This window comes from Crocodylus porosus, unplaced genomic scaffold (assembly GCF_001723895.1).
Source record: "Crocodylus porosus isolate Cpor-Errol unplaced genomic scaffold, CroPor_comp1, whole genome shotgun sequence".
Lineage (NCBI taxonomy): Eukaryota > Metazoa > Chordata > Crocodylia > Crocodylidae > Crocodylus > Crocodylus porosus.
The window spans coordinates 2,662,222-2,678,017 of NW_017728945.1; the positions used below are offsets into that span (position 1 = coordinate 2,662,222).

The window sequence follows — 15,796 nt, forward strand, 5'->3', positions numbered from 1 at the left end:
GAAAGCAAGAAAGCAGCCTGAGTTTTAAAGTGGGGCTATCCTGAATTTCGCATGTTGTGGCTGCAGGTGCAGGAGCCATCAGCAGACAGAGTGAGCAAAGGAACTTATTTGCAGACAGAGGTTGCTGTAGGAGGCAGAGCCATTACCTCTACATTGGACATGGTAAGTGAATATCTTGCCTAGGCTTTAAGAAGCTTGATTCTTTCAATTTTTTCACTTACTTTGGATCACTGATGCCCCTCTGGGCATTTTCTTGAGGCTCACAAGACATCGTTGTCTTTTTATCCCCCAAGCAGTGAAAGACAAAAGTCAAATAAATGTGACAGAGCCTCAGCAGGCGCTCTGCCTAATCTGCTGTTGGCAGGCAGTATTGCAACAATATCCTCAGTTTGCTTTAACAACATGCTAACTAGTGTGGTTTTCAAGATTCGAGGTTTTTTAAGACCTGTGTACACAAACCCTTAGCTGGGATGATCTAATTGGGGCCGGTCTTGCGTTGAGCAGGGGGTTGGACTAGATGCGACCTCCTGAAGTCCCTTCCAACTCTAATTTTCTGTGATTCTAGTGGAAAAACTGGTTAATTAGACAGTACAGTATATCTGAATTAAATAGTCTTCAATTTTTGTAACTAATATATTGAACTTTGTTCCCAGGAAATTGTTTTCCTTCTGTTGAATGGGCATTATTTCATGGGTACAACGTTCCACATTGCCTCAGTGCTAAGATTTTTATTTGGAAGTGGCAGTGAGATAAGGCAAATTTATTTTGCTGTGCACAAGGATGAGGAAGTCTTTCTAACCTTTTGGTACTGAAAAATAGCTATAACTTTTGAAAATGACAGATAGTTTTGTTTCATTCTGCAGTTCTCACAGTATAGTGGTAAAGGACTTCATAAATGAGCCTTGACTATAAAATTGGCTATAAATTAGCATTATGTAGTGATTTGTCTTCATGGATAAAACCCTTGAGAATCTCATCTTTGCCGTAATGTGACTCTGGGCAAATAATTTTGGGTAAATAACTTACTCTTACATGGCATGTACCTCAGTACTAGAGAGAACGGAGAAAAAATTAATAGCAGAAAGGACAATTTGCAACCCCACTCCACATTTTTACGGTGCAAAGAAATCTCTCCTGTCTTATAAGGTAAAGTCTACGGCCACATCCAGACGAGCCGGGCTGTGCGGTATGTGGTGTTGCTATTTTCCACGCTGTCAGGTTATTGTTTTTTTGACCCCCAAATAGCCACTGCTAGTTGCCCCCAGGGAAACAAATGTCTGTGCTTGTGTGGACATGGCCTAAAAACAAAATTATTGCAGCTCTTTCTGGATGGGTCTGGAGATGTTCCTTTAACTCTGCTGAGCACAGTATTGTTATACAGGCAGTCCTTGAACTTACGCCACAATAGGTTCTTGAAAACCACATCTTAAGTCGAAACGTTTTGACTCGGAACCAATTTTCTCATAAAAAACAATGTAATAAATGGGGGATTGGTTCCTGAACCAAGGCCTGATACTGTATTTTCACCAAAAATACCCCAGAATTTTGTACCTGATCAATTAGAGATGAGTACTATAGCTATATTAATGTATTTATATTGTAAATAGCAATCATATTGATTTAGAAGGACTTCTTTGAGGTGACTTTGCTGGACTTTTTGAAAGGCTCTTGGTTGGACTTTTTTGAAGGGTTTTTGCCTGGAGCCTTCTCAGGAGTCCTGGCTGCAGGTTTTTCTGGAGTCCTGTCTGCTTTCTTGAAGAAAGTGTCCAAGGAAGTTTGGACAGGTGTTCTCCAGGGAGATGAGTGATGCAGCGAACTTGTTCGCTGGCATGGCATTGCATTGGATCAAGCGTTGTGAGTCAAAACTGGCATTGTAAAGTTGAAACAGGGTGTCAATTTATAAACATAAGTCAAAAATGTTGTAACTCGAAATGGTGTAAGTCGAGGACTGCCTGTAGTCCTTATCCCACATGCTGGACACATCTACACAAGAGGCTAACTGCTCAGTAGCCGAATAATATTGTGCAGTAGCACGTCACAGCACCAACAGTGCTAATACACTACTGCACAGTATTATTAGGCTACTGCACAGCAGTGTCACTTAAAAGGCGTTCACTGGAGCTACTGCACAGTAACTCCAATTACTGCGCATTTATATAGTACTTGATTATATTCAAGTACTAAATAAATGTGCAGTAACCACTACACACAGTAGCATCTCATGTCGACATGCCCACCATGTGAATACGGAAACACCTGATGTCTTGTCTCTATGGGGAAGCTGCTGTGAAGTAAGTATGAACTTGAAGAGTGAGACAACTGCTTTGCACTAACTGCACTAATTCATCAAATGGATGCTTACGCTACTTTGCATCATTCAGTTAAAATCCAGTTTTAAATGAAGTTGGTGCAATGAATGCCATGCCCACACAGGAAAACTAAGGCAAATTAAAACAAGTTAATTTAAGATGTGAAGCCAATATTTGGTCTTTTTTTATAGCATACTTAAACCACTGTATAGATGGTCTCCTTGAGGAAGAAAGTGGCTGTTTGAACTAAGACCTAGTGTCGACAAGCCCTTCGAATAGCCATAAGGGTTTTGGAGAGTAACGACCAATTTTCAGGAGTATTTCTGGGAAGCTATAATCACTGGCTTTCTGCCGACTAGAAGTACTTAGCCTGTCTGGCTGACGCTCCCCCTGGTGGTGTGAAAGCTGGCTTGACTTTTCCTGCCTCCTCGTGATTTAAAGAGTTTACTTAGACCATAGGCAGACATGCATGTCTGTCCACAATGCGGGGAAGGGGGGCAGCCAGCCGGTGGCTGCTCTTCTGTGCATTTGGCTTTTCTTAGAAGGCAGTGAAGCAATCCTCTCCGGAGCTCCTAGGCCCTCTCCCAATGCAAAGGACTAATAATAATATTCTACGGTCTGTAGGGAGCCTCATTTCATCTTCCTTGTGTTTCAGACATCTCTGGAAGTCCTGTAAGTGTGGATGTTGGGATGTGCAGGTCCCATTGCATATCCCAAAGGATAAACTCATATCAACCTGGACTTCGAGGCCTCTCCAGGCATTCCTCCATGTTGGACTTCCTTAGAACTAAGAAGGTGAGAAATGTGCACCCTAAATACATGCATGAACTCACTAAAGTTGTGTGATTCTGAAGTATAATAAGCATCTCTTGTCCTGCCACAGCCTACCAACAAGAGCAATAGTTGGGTTATATGAAAGGAGAGTCTCCCTGGCTGTCAAAAAGCACCTGGGGAAAAAAAAACAGTCAGAGCTTGGTTGTGTACGGAGGTGTTACTCACATTTTATTATATCTTGATGCTCTACGACAGTGGTTCTTAACCTGTGGTCTGCGGACCCTGGGAGGGCCCAGAGACTATGTTGAAAGATGATTATGATCAATCAAAAGGATGGGAGTACCCACACATACAATTCAAAGGGGTCCACACCTCTGTTTGAATTTTTTTAGGGGTCTGCAAATGAAAAGAGATTGAAAACCACTGCTGTGTGATGATGTCTGAGATCCTTTAAAACAACCTTCTGCAGCCCAATGCTGATGAGAGCACTTTAGGCCATGCTGGCGCCGCACTAGGTTTTCATTAATGAGAGTTAATTTCCCCTTACGACTTTGTAGAGAAGGGAAGAGGCCCAGTACGTATTCCTGCCTGTATGAGCAAAACTAGTGGCCAGAGAGCCAGTTCATTTTTTGGAGCATACTACCATCCTATCATGGGATCTTTGATACAGATACTCTAAACCCATTTGTGAAAAATAGCCTGTGACACTTCAGCTAAGAAAAAGAGTCCTTTATTAACAAGCTAGAGAGAGGTGGTACCTCCTGAGGACCTCTCTACACACATTTTATTGATTTAATTATATGAATATCCTCCCCACTGGGAAAGATGCTGCTTTACTGGTATACATGTGTTTTATCCTAGCATAGCTGCTTCTGTATGAGAAAGGAAATGTGCTTAGATAAGGTACCCTAATATCTGTGTAACAGTGTGATGCAGCAGCTACTAAGTTTGTAACAGCTTAGCAGTTAGCCATTACCCCGATAACCCGTGGAGTCCTCCAGGGACCAGAAGTTCAGGTAGACCAGTGTTAACATTCATTACAAAGAGAGTGTTATCACTTCTTTTCGTGGCCCATGGGAGGAGCAAGAGAGCCTTGCCAGAGCCCTTCCCCACTCTTTGCGAGGAAGGCTTATGGGGAGTCACCATCAACCATCTGTTCTACCATTCACCATAGTCCTACCATACTTCTAGAAGGAGGGTTTTGTCTTTCCAAAGATATGTTTAGGATGATTTATCAACTAGTTGCTGGAGAATTAGTTGAAATAAATGGTTTTATTAGAAATGTAATTTAAAAAGGCCAGAAGCACCAGGCGAAGAAAGTGCTGTATTGGTCCAAGCTAGTTCCAGAATGAAAGATGAGTTTCAAATGGAGCCAGGTTCTCCAGTGACCTGATTTCAAAGGGGGAATTTCTCTGTTTCCTTGTAACTGGTCTGTGCAGCTGCAGGATAGACAGATGGAGTCGCCTCTGTTGAGTGGAGCAGAGCGTTCCTGCCCTTTGGATTCCCTTTGTGAACCTACTAGGGTTCACCTGGAGAGACTGCTGCTGCTCGAAGGGTTCCAGGAAGTGGAAGTGATTGAGACCTGTCAGTGTAACACAAGCCCAAAGGAGTGTCTTCGGCTGCCAGCCCTGAAAACCTTCTTTCCAGACTCCCCCTTGGAGTTCACTGTGGATGTTGGCAAATGCTCCAACCCTTCCCACGTAGAAGGTATGGAAATGGTGGGGATGCTCATCTTGTGAGGCAGCGGGAGTAGAGGGGCTGAGGAGGATCCCCCCGGGTTAAGCATCTCAAATGCCACTGGTGACCCAGGAACTTAATGTTTGACTCTTGGTTAAAGCAGATTGTTTCTCATGTTGTCTGAAATTATAATGCTCCAGACACATTGTGCTAAGCGTGGTTAGATGGATGAAGTATGGAGACTGAATCCAAGGACACATGGGTTCTAATTCCATTTCTCCTGCCGACTCGGGTGGCATCCAGTTCAGTATGTAACTGCCTGCATCTGTTTGCATCTCTGCCCCCATCTTTATACTGTTCATTATATGCATAAAACTATGAGCTGTTTGGAACAAAGACCATCTTTTTGTCCAGGCCTTCCCTACCTGTGCAAGATCATGTACTACTTGTATGAGACTTTGAAAAGAAAGCCTATAACAGATGGGGCTTTTGGTGTTTGACAACTGATTGGAGTTATTTTGAGACCGGGGATAAGCACAGTACAGCAGAGGGATGATCCTGCTAGACTAATCAGTAGTGAAAGAGTTACTATTGAAGTCCACTTTGCCCCCATTCAGTTTACACAGCTCTTTGAAGTTAAAAGGGTGCAGGTTACCTCATAGTCCATGGGAAGGGATATTAAAATGGGGATTTTCAGTGGTAAAAGCATGACTTTCTGTTGCTGGACCTAACCGAGCCACTCTTGTAACAACAAGCAGCCATATGCTCACAAATGGGGTTGTTTGGGAAACAGAATTTCCATTCTGCAGGAATGGTGACATTGCAATACTTCCTGCCAGACTGAATCTGAGTGAAAAGCAGAAATGTCCAAGTTTACAGTGAAATAACAATTGCAAAACGTTTTCTTTTCATAAACAACTGAAGAACCTTATCAAAACCTTTCATTTTAATAAGGTTGAAATGGTTTAATAGTCAGCATTTGTGCTTTTTGGTTATGTCACGATTATTTTGCAGTATGCTATTACAACATCAAAGTCAAAATGACAAAGTTGAAATGAAATGTTTCAACTTTATCAAAAGGAATCACTTGATCCTTACTGCAATGAGCCAGTATATTCATTTGCCATTGAAATAATTTGAAAATCAGCATTTCCCAACAAATGTTCCACCAGAGAATTTTTGACCACTTCTGTTGGTCCATAAATTTCCTTTATGGACCAGAAACTAAAGAGGGAGACAGAACCACTCTGCTAATGTAGATTATGCATGCACCAGGAGCATAGAAATTAGTGCTAATGGCCAGGAGGAAAAGAAACAAATTGTGTGCTATTGTGAATGTTTGTTTGTGCAGCGGGGTATATATTTTGGATTCCTGCAGCAGTCCAGCGTGTTTGTTGTCTGGCAGCAGGATGTGGCTAAAGAAAAACTAAATTGTGTGGGACTAAATCAGAATGGAAGCATTTTGCCTGCAAATTGCACAGTTGCATGGCACAACTTAGCTCACAGGATACCAGCTGTGGACTTGCAAATCTCACCTATTCTGTCGTCTATTTTCTCAGAAGTGACCAGTGATTTTGAGCGCTAATGGCCTTAACTTTTTAGAAAGTGCTGAATGCCCATCCTCAGAAAACCCAGCCCTTTCCATGGATGTGCTGTTAAGCACCTACAATTGCAGGTCATTTTTGAGAAGAGGTCTAGGACACCTTTCCTTTTTTTTCCAGCTGATCTGAGATATTCACTTTTGAAATTGCAATGAATTCTTACACCCATTTCACAGCTTGGGAAACACAGTCTGAATGACTTGCTTAAAAAACTATGAAGATGAAAACCGGGCCTCATCTTGCAGGCCAAAAATAGACTTTTTGACTCCTGCATCTCATAGTTACCTGATACATGATCACAAGCAAGCCATTTGGCTACCTGCTCTCTTTTCCTTCATGTGTAAAAGAGACGCTTAATCCATAAGGGATGGGGGGGGGACCAAGTGGCAAGCAGGGGTGTGGCTAGGAGCCAGGACACCAAGGCGCCTGTCCTTATATTCAACCAACACATTGAGGGAGACATAGTGTTGTGTATTTAAAAAGTTGTAATTTGCTAGGACAATATATAGATGGATCTTGCTGATTAAGGTAATTTCATATGATTGTGGCATGCAGAAAAGAAAAGAAAGGTAGACTGTTGGAAAAACTCTAGTCTTTGGGTCTCACATGAAAAGAAAGAGTTAGAGGAAAGAGGATTAGCTGATGGATACTTTAGCATTTAGTTGCTTCAGATCCCATATTTCAATTAATTCCAACAGGGTTGGATGTTTGCAGAGAGGGTGGGGGTTTGCCAGCTTAAAAAGTCACAGGGGTTTCTTTCCACAGTCCTGTACCCCATTTATACTCCCCTTAGATACAGCAGGTCCAGTGTCAATATTTGAGTCGCCTCTAGCGACAGTAAAATTGCCACTGGCATAATTAAATGCAGACTCGGTAGGGAGTCTGCACTGAATAAATGAAGCGTGGCTGGCCGGGAGAAGTAGAAAAGGTGAAACTAAGCTAAAAAAAATCTTGAGAGGAGGAATTAATATGGAAGAATATCTTAGACAGGACAGGAGCGGATGTCTCAGTGGATGTGTTTATTGACGGCAGTTGGGAAGCCTGCATGAGATGGAGGGGGACCAGAAATCTCACACCGAGGATGTATGATGGCTGGGTGTTCATTACCAAGGGGTCAATCATGTGTTATAAAGAAAGCTTGATGGTGCGTGCATGGGAGTCTGATTGTCTAGAAGTAAGGAATCAGCAGGAGAGATGTGCGGATGTGGTCTGCTTTTCTCCAGTACCAGGAAGGATGCAAGAGTAGGTGTCTATGCTGAGCCAGCATCTGCTTCAATATACTGCTGTTATCAGCAGGGGGTGGGAAAGGAAGAGACAAAACAGAACCGTATGGAACATTGTAATTCATGGGACACGTTACAAGAAAGAACAAATCCCTTTGTTAAAACTCACCTGGCTCTTCATAGTGGCACTTCACTACCATTTCAGATCGTGTGGCATGCCAACATCCCTGGCAGACTTCCTGTTAGGAGTGCTGATTTTCTCTTTGTTGTGTGAATGTTGCAGGTTTTGACCAGGTTTTTTGCTCCCCATCTTGTGCTAGCATTATCTGCAAACTGCATCGCTGTTGCTTTTACACCTTTCTATAGGAAAGCGGTTCCTCCGCTTAGCACTGCCAGAAGATCTGCAAAGCTGTTTCACATAGCGTAGCACTCTAGGCTACCATCGGGCTGCTCTTGTTTGGTTGGGGGAGCACCGCAGGGGTGCCTTCCTTTGGAAGTAACGTTACAGCATTATGGAAAGGCAAGACATTGTCAATGAAATAACCACTGAGATCTAAATTGAAAGCATCACAGTAAAGTGGGGCTGCCCAATTCAATGTGGGGAGCCTGGACTTGAACTAATCAAATCCAAGAGGAGATGCTGAGAAATTGAGCAAAACACAGCACTACCCGGTTCCCCCAAAATACAAAATCCTTTTTCTCTGGAAAAAGCTCTGGCTTCTTGCACTATGAAATAAGCTACGTAAATGCAAACTTTATTCCTCTGTAGATTTGTTGGCAATTCCGCCATAAATCTATTACTTTCCAAGAGTTTTTTTTATTATTATTATTAGCTCCACATTGGGTCTAAGGCTTGCAATTCTTCCGCAGACATAACCCCTTCTAACATTAGAAAATGGACTTTGGGATTCATTCCTTTAGCAATCAAAGTATATCCATTGGGTGTATAATTTCTTCATCAGGCAAAATAACCTTGCCCATGCCGTGAAATCTCTGAGAGAAACAATAAAACCCAGAAGAGTAGTTCTGAGTTGGCATAAAGAAACGTGTCCAAGGCTGCAATCATGGGGAAGAGCTCCTGGAATAGCAAATGAGCACTTTTCATAACTCATGTTGGGTGTTATAAGCCTGATCATGCAACTGCTCTGTACATAGAAATCCCAGTGAAGATACCCAGCGGGAATGCTGCATGTGCAATGAAACTTCGCTGCCATTCTCTTCCAGATGGACTCTTCTGTGCCCCCACAAAGTTTGACTCTGTTTTGATCAAAAGCCCAAACGGCGCTGAGGTGGTTCAAACTCTGGAGAACTGTGAAATGAAAGAACCCTGCTATCGAATTTCCTACGTGGAATACTACTATGAAATTATATACAACTCAGCTGGAGACAGAGAGGAGCGGCTTAAGGTTAGTCCAGTGCATGCAGCTTTAAGAGTCCTGGGGCCTGTCTGAAATCAAGAGCTGTATTGTTTAAATAATCAAGAGCTGTATTGTTTAAATTACACCATTATAGTTAAAATAGTACACCTGCTCCTGTGTGAATGCTGCTATAATGGTAGAAAGGCTATTTCTTTATAGTAAGGGTGAGTAACCCGTATGGTTATAAGCAACTTTATATGAGTATAACTACACCCAGGCCGTGTCTACACAAGGTGCTACTGCACAGTAGTGTCAGAAAAACACCACGTGGGGACATTACTGTGCAGTAACACCGGTTACTGTTTAGTCATTTAGGACCTGGTTATGTAAGTACTAAATGACTGCGCAGCAACAACTGCTCAGTCCGCTGCTCATGTAGACACGGCCACTCACTATGGGTTGCACAGACAAAAACAAATTGTCATGAAGTCACATGCCCAACTGAAGTAATTAGTCTTGTACAAGGCAAAAAGTTTCCTCTTCTGGGAGGAAAAATCAATGGCATGTTTCTTAGTTTGTTCGTTATCTGAAAACAGGTTAAAATGACCCCTTGTGTATACACAACAGGAAGCGGCACTGCTCAAAAGGAGGACTTGCTGGAATGCTGTTCCCCTTCGGGTGTGTATCAATAGGATGTCACAAGTGATTTTCCTGTCTTTGTTTTGCAAATCTTTCCAGGAAATTGATGTGGGACGGTGCTTGGGGAGCTGCTCCATAGGGAATCGCTGCTTGCTTAGGTAAGCACAGCTGTCAGGACACATCTCCCTCCCCCTTCCATGTGAAACCCCTGGAGAATGCAGATGTTCCAGAGGCTGAAACAAATTTTGCCCAGGCTTACATCCACGTAGCTTCCTTATCCCGAGTGCAATTGCATGAATGTGAATCCAGTGTACAAGCTGTCTCCAAGGGCTCTTTGTCGTTGTCATTTACCTTCCAGTGAATATAACTTTATTCATTGTGCTTTGAGTGACTGCATTGGTAGGGTAACAGGTCAATATATTCTATGTTGAGTTCTCTTTTCTTTTACTAATTCACATCTCATGACAAAGTTTCTTGTAATATCAAACTAGTGTTGTGATTACAGCAAAGGCAAGTGCAGACTTTGAAGGCTGTGGTAGGAGTCGGACTGTGAGCTTTATGGCTGGGAAACTTCTGTTGCAGAAATGGTTGCAGAATAAAAACTTGGAGAATTTAGGATTATAGGAAATGAGGACTGGAAGGGACCTCATGAGGTCACCTAGGCCAGCCTCCTGCTCAGGAGAGGATCATCCCTGACTAAACCATCCCACACTTCAGTGTCTGTCCAACCGATTCTTGAAAATTTCCAGAGATGGAGATTTCACAGCTTCTCTAGGTAGCCTGTTCCCATGCTTGACTGTCCTCATAGGAAGTTCTTCCTAATCTCCAATCAAAATTGCCTCTGCTGCAGCTTGAAGCCGTTGCTCCCAGTCTGGTTCTCTACAGCCACCAAGAAAAGTCTATCTCCATCCTCTTTACAATCGACCTTCAGGTATTTGAAGCTTGTTATCAGATCCCCCTTCAACCTTCTCTTCTCCAGACTAAACAGTTCTAGTTCTTTCAGCCTTTTCTTATAAGTCATGTTTCCTGGCCTCTAATTGTGTTTGTTGCTCTCCCATGGACTCTTTGCAATCTGACCACATCCTTCTTGAAGTTGGGGGGTCCAAAACCAGGCACAGTACTCCAGGTGAGGCCTCACCAGCGCTGCCTACTGTGAAAGAATCACTTCCCTTGATTTGCACTCCTGTTAGTACAACCCAGTATTAAAAGCAGTTGGCTTTTTTTTAGCAAGAAGAGCACACTACTGGCTCATGCTTAGCTTATGGTCCATTGGAACTTGTAACACTGTAACTTGCCTATGGCTAAGAGATTTTTATACTATTAGATAGCCAATACACCACATGATTTAGACACCAAAATGAATGAGAATTTTACTGAAGATCCTACCAGCAATTACAGAAAGATGGGCCTACTACGTGGCCCAAATTCAGATAATCCTCTCTGCCCCAGGAGGGCAAGAAATGGGGATGTGCCATCCTTGCTGCATCTTTCTCTGCCTTCTACCCTACTCCATACATGGTCCTTTATAGGGCTCCAAATTCACACCTGATTTGAATGGTAGCAGGCTGGCAGCAAAGTTTTACTGAAGATCATCTTTGACTTTCAAGTTCGTGTTCTTCTTTAGTTTGCTACTGCCTGGATTTGGGCATCTTCTCCATAGATTGCAATCTCTCTTGCTTCTTTTAGATTTTTTCAGGATAATTAGAGGAGGTGGACAGAGGATCAGAATGATTTGTCAGAGCTTGTCTTTAAAGTCTAGGGTGGTCAGACCTAGTCTGGAGCCGGGAAGGACTGAGTCTCTAATTGCCTGTTGACAATAAGGTTGTGGTTTGTATTTTAGCTTTGTGCTGAGCCTGGAGAATTTTGGTAGGTATAAATGGAAGCAAATATAATAATACATAAATGAATAGTCCCCTATAAATTAAGTGGCTTACCAATGGTCACAGAGGGAATCTGTGATAAAGCAGAGAACAGAAAGCAGGTTTTCAGACACTCCAAGGACATCCTTCCCAATTCTGGATTCAGTCGTCATCTTTAAACTGTTCATTACATGCATAAAACTGTGAGCTGTTTGGAACAAAGACCACCTTTTTGTCCAGGCCTAGCCCACTAGGATCCTGGTCCATGATTAGGCACTTGGGCAGAGCACTGGCCTGGAGCCTAGATGATCTACCTTCTCCTCCTGCCTCTTGGATGATGTTGGGCAAATCACTTTGCCTTCCTATTCCTCTGTTTCCACATTGGTAATAAAGGTAAAATAATGCTTTCTTTGTAAAGTGCTTTGAAATATACTGCTGGAAAGCCCTCCATGAGAGCTGGGTATTGTTATTAGATATTACCAATGTAATGATAAGTTAACCATGGGCTGTGAACCAAGTTAAATTGCAGAGACCAGATTATGTATCAATTCAGCTTTGTCATATAAACAGGATAGGAGCTATAAACCCAAGGCAGATGAGAGTGGTCCATCTTCTGCCTCTCTGGGTAGTTAACATTTTTGTTTTTTCAACTGCAGGAATTCACACAGTGGAGAGAAGTGCCTGGTTTGGGCGGAAGGCACCTCCAGTCGCTGTGTGCCTGATCAGTACAACACTCACACATTCAAGAGCCGCAGCGGCCCCATCCGCACTGTCTTTGCTATTGAGAAGTGTAAATGTAAGAATTAGAAACTTTGGGGACTACAGATTCAGAGCGTACAAGGGGGGCGCAGGGAGCGGAGAATGAGGATCACTGACTCATAGAATCAGATGTCCAGCCATGCCCCATTGCCCCTGAAGCAGCCTCTGGCAGACTTTCTGTACTATATGTAAATGAAATAAGGCTATTTTATAAATAAAAGTCATTTTCAACAGCAGCAGCGTGGAAATTAATTGCTTCCAAAATATTTTAAAACTTTTAAACAAACATTATGGTCCATGATTGGTTTCTAGGACACCCCTTGACAGCTTGTACAGACTCCACTGTCAAGATATGGCCATGTAAGAGCCAGATCCCCAAAAGGTTTAAGATGGACTTGTCTATGGTCTCCTCACGTTACGCATTTTGCTGCATGATAGATATTCCTATCCAAATGTCCTCTGACAAATAAGCACAAGGCATCACAGCAAAGAGGGAGAATTCAGTGGTCCAGTGAAATGGTCTTCCCAGCTTCCACAGCAGTAAGGATTGATCCATCAGAATCTGCTGCTTACATCATCTTTGCAGACATGCACTTTCATACCAGTGCAGATATAAGTAAGGGCCCCGGTAAGGCCCATAACGCCCACAAAAGGTGGAGGGTGAATGGGGAGGGAGAGACCAAGTAAGTGGGTGAAGCAAGGGAAGTGGGTACCACAAGGAGCAGGCGTGGAAAAAAGTGCAATGAGTGAATGCCCATCCAAATGCTTCCCTGCCCTGTAATGTAGGATTTGAACAGTCCTGGACCTACACTTTTCTGGAAGACAAACTTGCTGGCCTTGTAAGTGAGGACTTGTGCCCAGAAAGGCAGAAGGAGAGGACTGAAAGGACTGAATAATTTCCTTCTGCCAATTAACTAAAACCTGCTCAAATTGTATGCAATTAACCCCCTGTGTATTCTGGATAATTAGCCCTCGTACCTATGCTACCTCTAGTTATAATAAATTATAGACACTGGTTTGCTAAGGAGACGTCAGCATTTATTATAATCCTGTTAGACCTCAGTCTTTTGTACTCTGCAGCCAGGAGAGGTGGGGACGTACAAAACTAGAAACTGCCTGGCCACAGAAGAGGGTCACTTCTGTTCAGTCGGTCTGGTTTTGATGGAAGAGGGATAGGAGAAATATTCTGCCCCTGCCCACTCCTGTGAAAGGAGCCCAGGCAGCCTGTAAGGAGAGGAGGAAGAAAGGCGGCCTGCTGCTTACTTCCACTAGTGAGATGGCTGAACTTCTGAGGATTTGCAGAACAACTACATGTGAAACCAAACTCAGCAGCTTTCCTCAGTAAAGAGAGAGCTTTGTCATTTCAGGTGATAGGAAGAACACTGGATGACTCTCCTTTCTCTTTGATTATCCTCTACTTTAAACCAGGGGGGTCAAAGATACCAGATCCAGCCCACAGAGCCCCATCATCTGGCTCCCAGTGCTGCCCCTAGGTCCTGAGTTGGTCCACACGCTACACGTGATGAGTACAGGGCCCAGGTCATGCCCTGCACATTGCACCTGCCCTGGCAGGCCCGGGACTCGCAACGCACATGGCCCCCACCGGCCAGCGTGTGTCCTGGACTGGCAGAGCAAGGACCAGATGTGCTGGATCTGGCATGCGCTGCGGCGGGAGTTGGGGGGGGAGGGTGGTGGGCGGACACACAGCAGGTCTATGGAGCCAGTCCAGCCAGTGGGCCAAACACACACCATTCACTGAGCCTGTGGACCAGCCCTGCACCACTCACCCACCCCATGGGCCTGGATGAGTTTGACACCCCTACCTTAAACTACAATGCAGTCTTCAGGGCAGTTCCCAGTTATGACTGGGGTTGCATATGACACAAGCTGGCAGGGGCTGCCCAGTCATACCCAGCCATCCGGACCTGTTCTCATCATTTAACCCAATATATTACATAAACCAGACAAGTTAATTCTTATACAGGAGGTAATTCCCTATTAAATAAATAGTAACACTTACAATCCCAGTAACTGGTGGTATCTTTTAGAAACAGACATTCATTAAGAATTTAAAGTCTCAGAAAAATCATATATTTACTACTTCTCTAAGTAAGGCTAGTTACCTACAGTCTTAATTTCTATCGTATTTGTTATTTGAGTTTGTTTAGTTTCAGCCATTGCAACCATTTGCATTAAAAAGCCTTCTAGCATCAGGTATTTTCTCACTATGCAGCTATTCATAGGTGGTGTTCAAATCATTGTTTTACCTCCGCTAAGCTAAATTGGTTGAGGCTCTTATTTTCCCTTTTTTTTTGCAGCTTTTCTCTCAACCCTCTGTTGTTTTCCGAAAGTGTGGACACTGGAACTGGATAAAGTCATTGAGAAGTGGTGTCATTGCTAACGACCACTACTACTCCAACATGTCCAAGGATCATATAAATCGCTGCGACACAGTATTGCAATGGACGTTCATGTTCATTTGGTTTTGACCCATAAACCTTTTTCAAAATTACTGGTTTCCACAGAACAGTCACTAGGCCTGGAGTAATGACCTATTTTTTTTCCCTAAATTTCTGACATTACATTAGACTGTATGGAAAAAAAAAAAATGGATTGCTTGACTTGACTAAGAGATCGAGCTTGATAAAAATGTTGATTAGTGCTGAGAACTACCTTGTGAGGGACGCCATTCACAGACAATTCAATTCCCTATGACCAAGCATGCTTGAGATCTATCAGGCAGTTTTTTAATTCATCTGTGATATGTACTGGGTTTTTTTTTTTCCTCAGAATTTCATATGTTGCTAAATCAAACACAAAGTATAATCAGATTATAGTATGTCAGCACAACACAACCTTTATCACAAGATCTACAGTTTTATGGTTTTTTACCCTTTGTTTGGCAAGATGTATTTTCCATGAAACCACAGTCAGTGGCATTACTTTTATTTCTCTGTCACACCAGCCTGGCCATTATTTTTGCGAAGGCTGATGCCAGTATAACTTGATCTGTAAACACAGTTATCCTATTTACACTGCCCAAATATTGGCAGATTATTGGTATTAGTTCAGTCATAAGGAATTTTTAGGTTTTCAAGAGTTATTTAAGCTAATGTCTATTGTCCAGAGCTTTGCTCAGCTAACTCCTTTTAAAACTCTGCGTTGCAAGTTGTAAGTATGTAGGTAGGTAGGTATGCATGCATGCATGTATGTATGTATATAAACAGCATCTACTATAATTTACATAAACTGTGGTAGATGCTGTTTGTTACCATCCTTGGTTGCTTTTAAAATAAAGTGTATATGACTCATGAAATGTAAACTTTAAATTTTCATTCTGTGAAAACTAAAGCATGTAAGCTGAATGTTCACGATATACAAATATCAGTGCGACCAAAAGTTGATCTCTCAAATATTTGTTGGAAGTGATAGCAAGAGAGGTGTGAACATATCTGAAATGAACTCAATTAAAATTGAAGAAAATATTTTCAGAACATAGTATCATAGTATCATAGTAGCTAGAGTCGGAAGGGACCTAGGAAGATCATCTAGTCCGACCCCCTGCCTTGGCAGGAAAGAGCACCCGGCAAGGTGCTC

General features: G+C 42.8%; 1 protein-coding gene across 1 annotated transcript; it reads left to right on the forward strand.

The window, feature by feature from the left end:
• Window positions 1–50: 50 nt before the first annotated feature.
• Window positions 51–12,390, forward strand: LOC109320541 (the record flags this gene model as incomplete). The annotated part of the gene is made up of 6 exons (XM_019550682.1): window positions 51–162; window positions 2,965–3,104; window positions 4,523–4,790; window positions 8,809–8,990; window positions 9,681–9,739; window positions 12,097–12,390. Coding segments are annotated over 6 exons (912 nt in total), but the record flags the coding sequence as incomplete, so codon positions are not given.
• Between the last annotated feature and the right edge of the window lie 3,406 nt (window positions 12,391–15,796).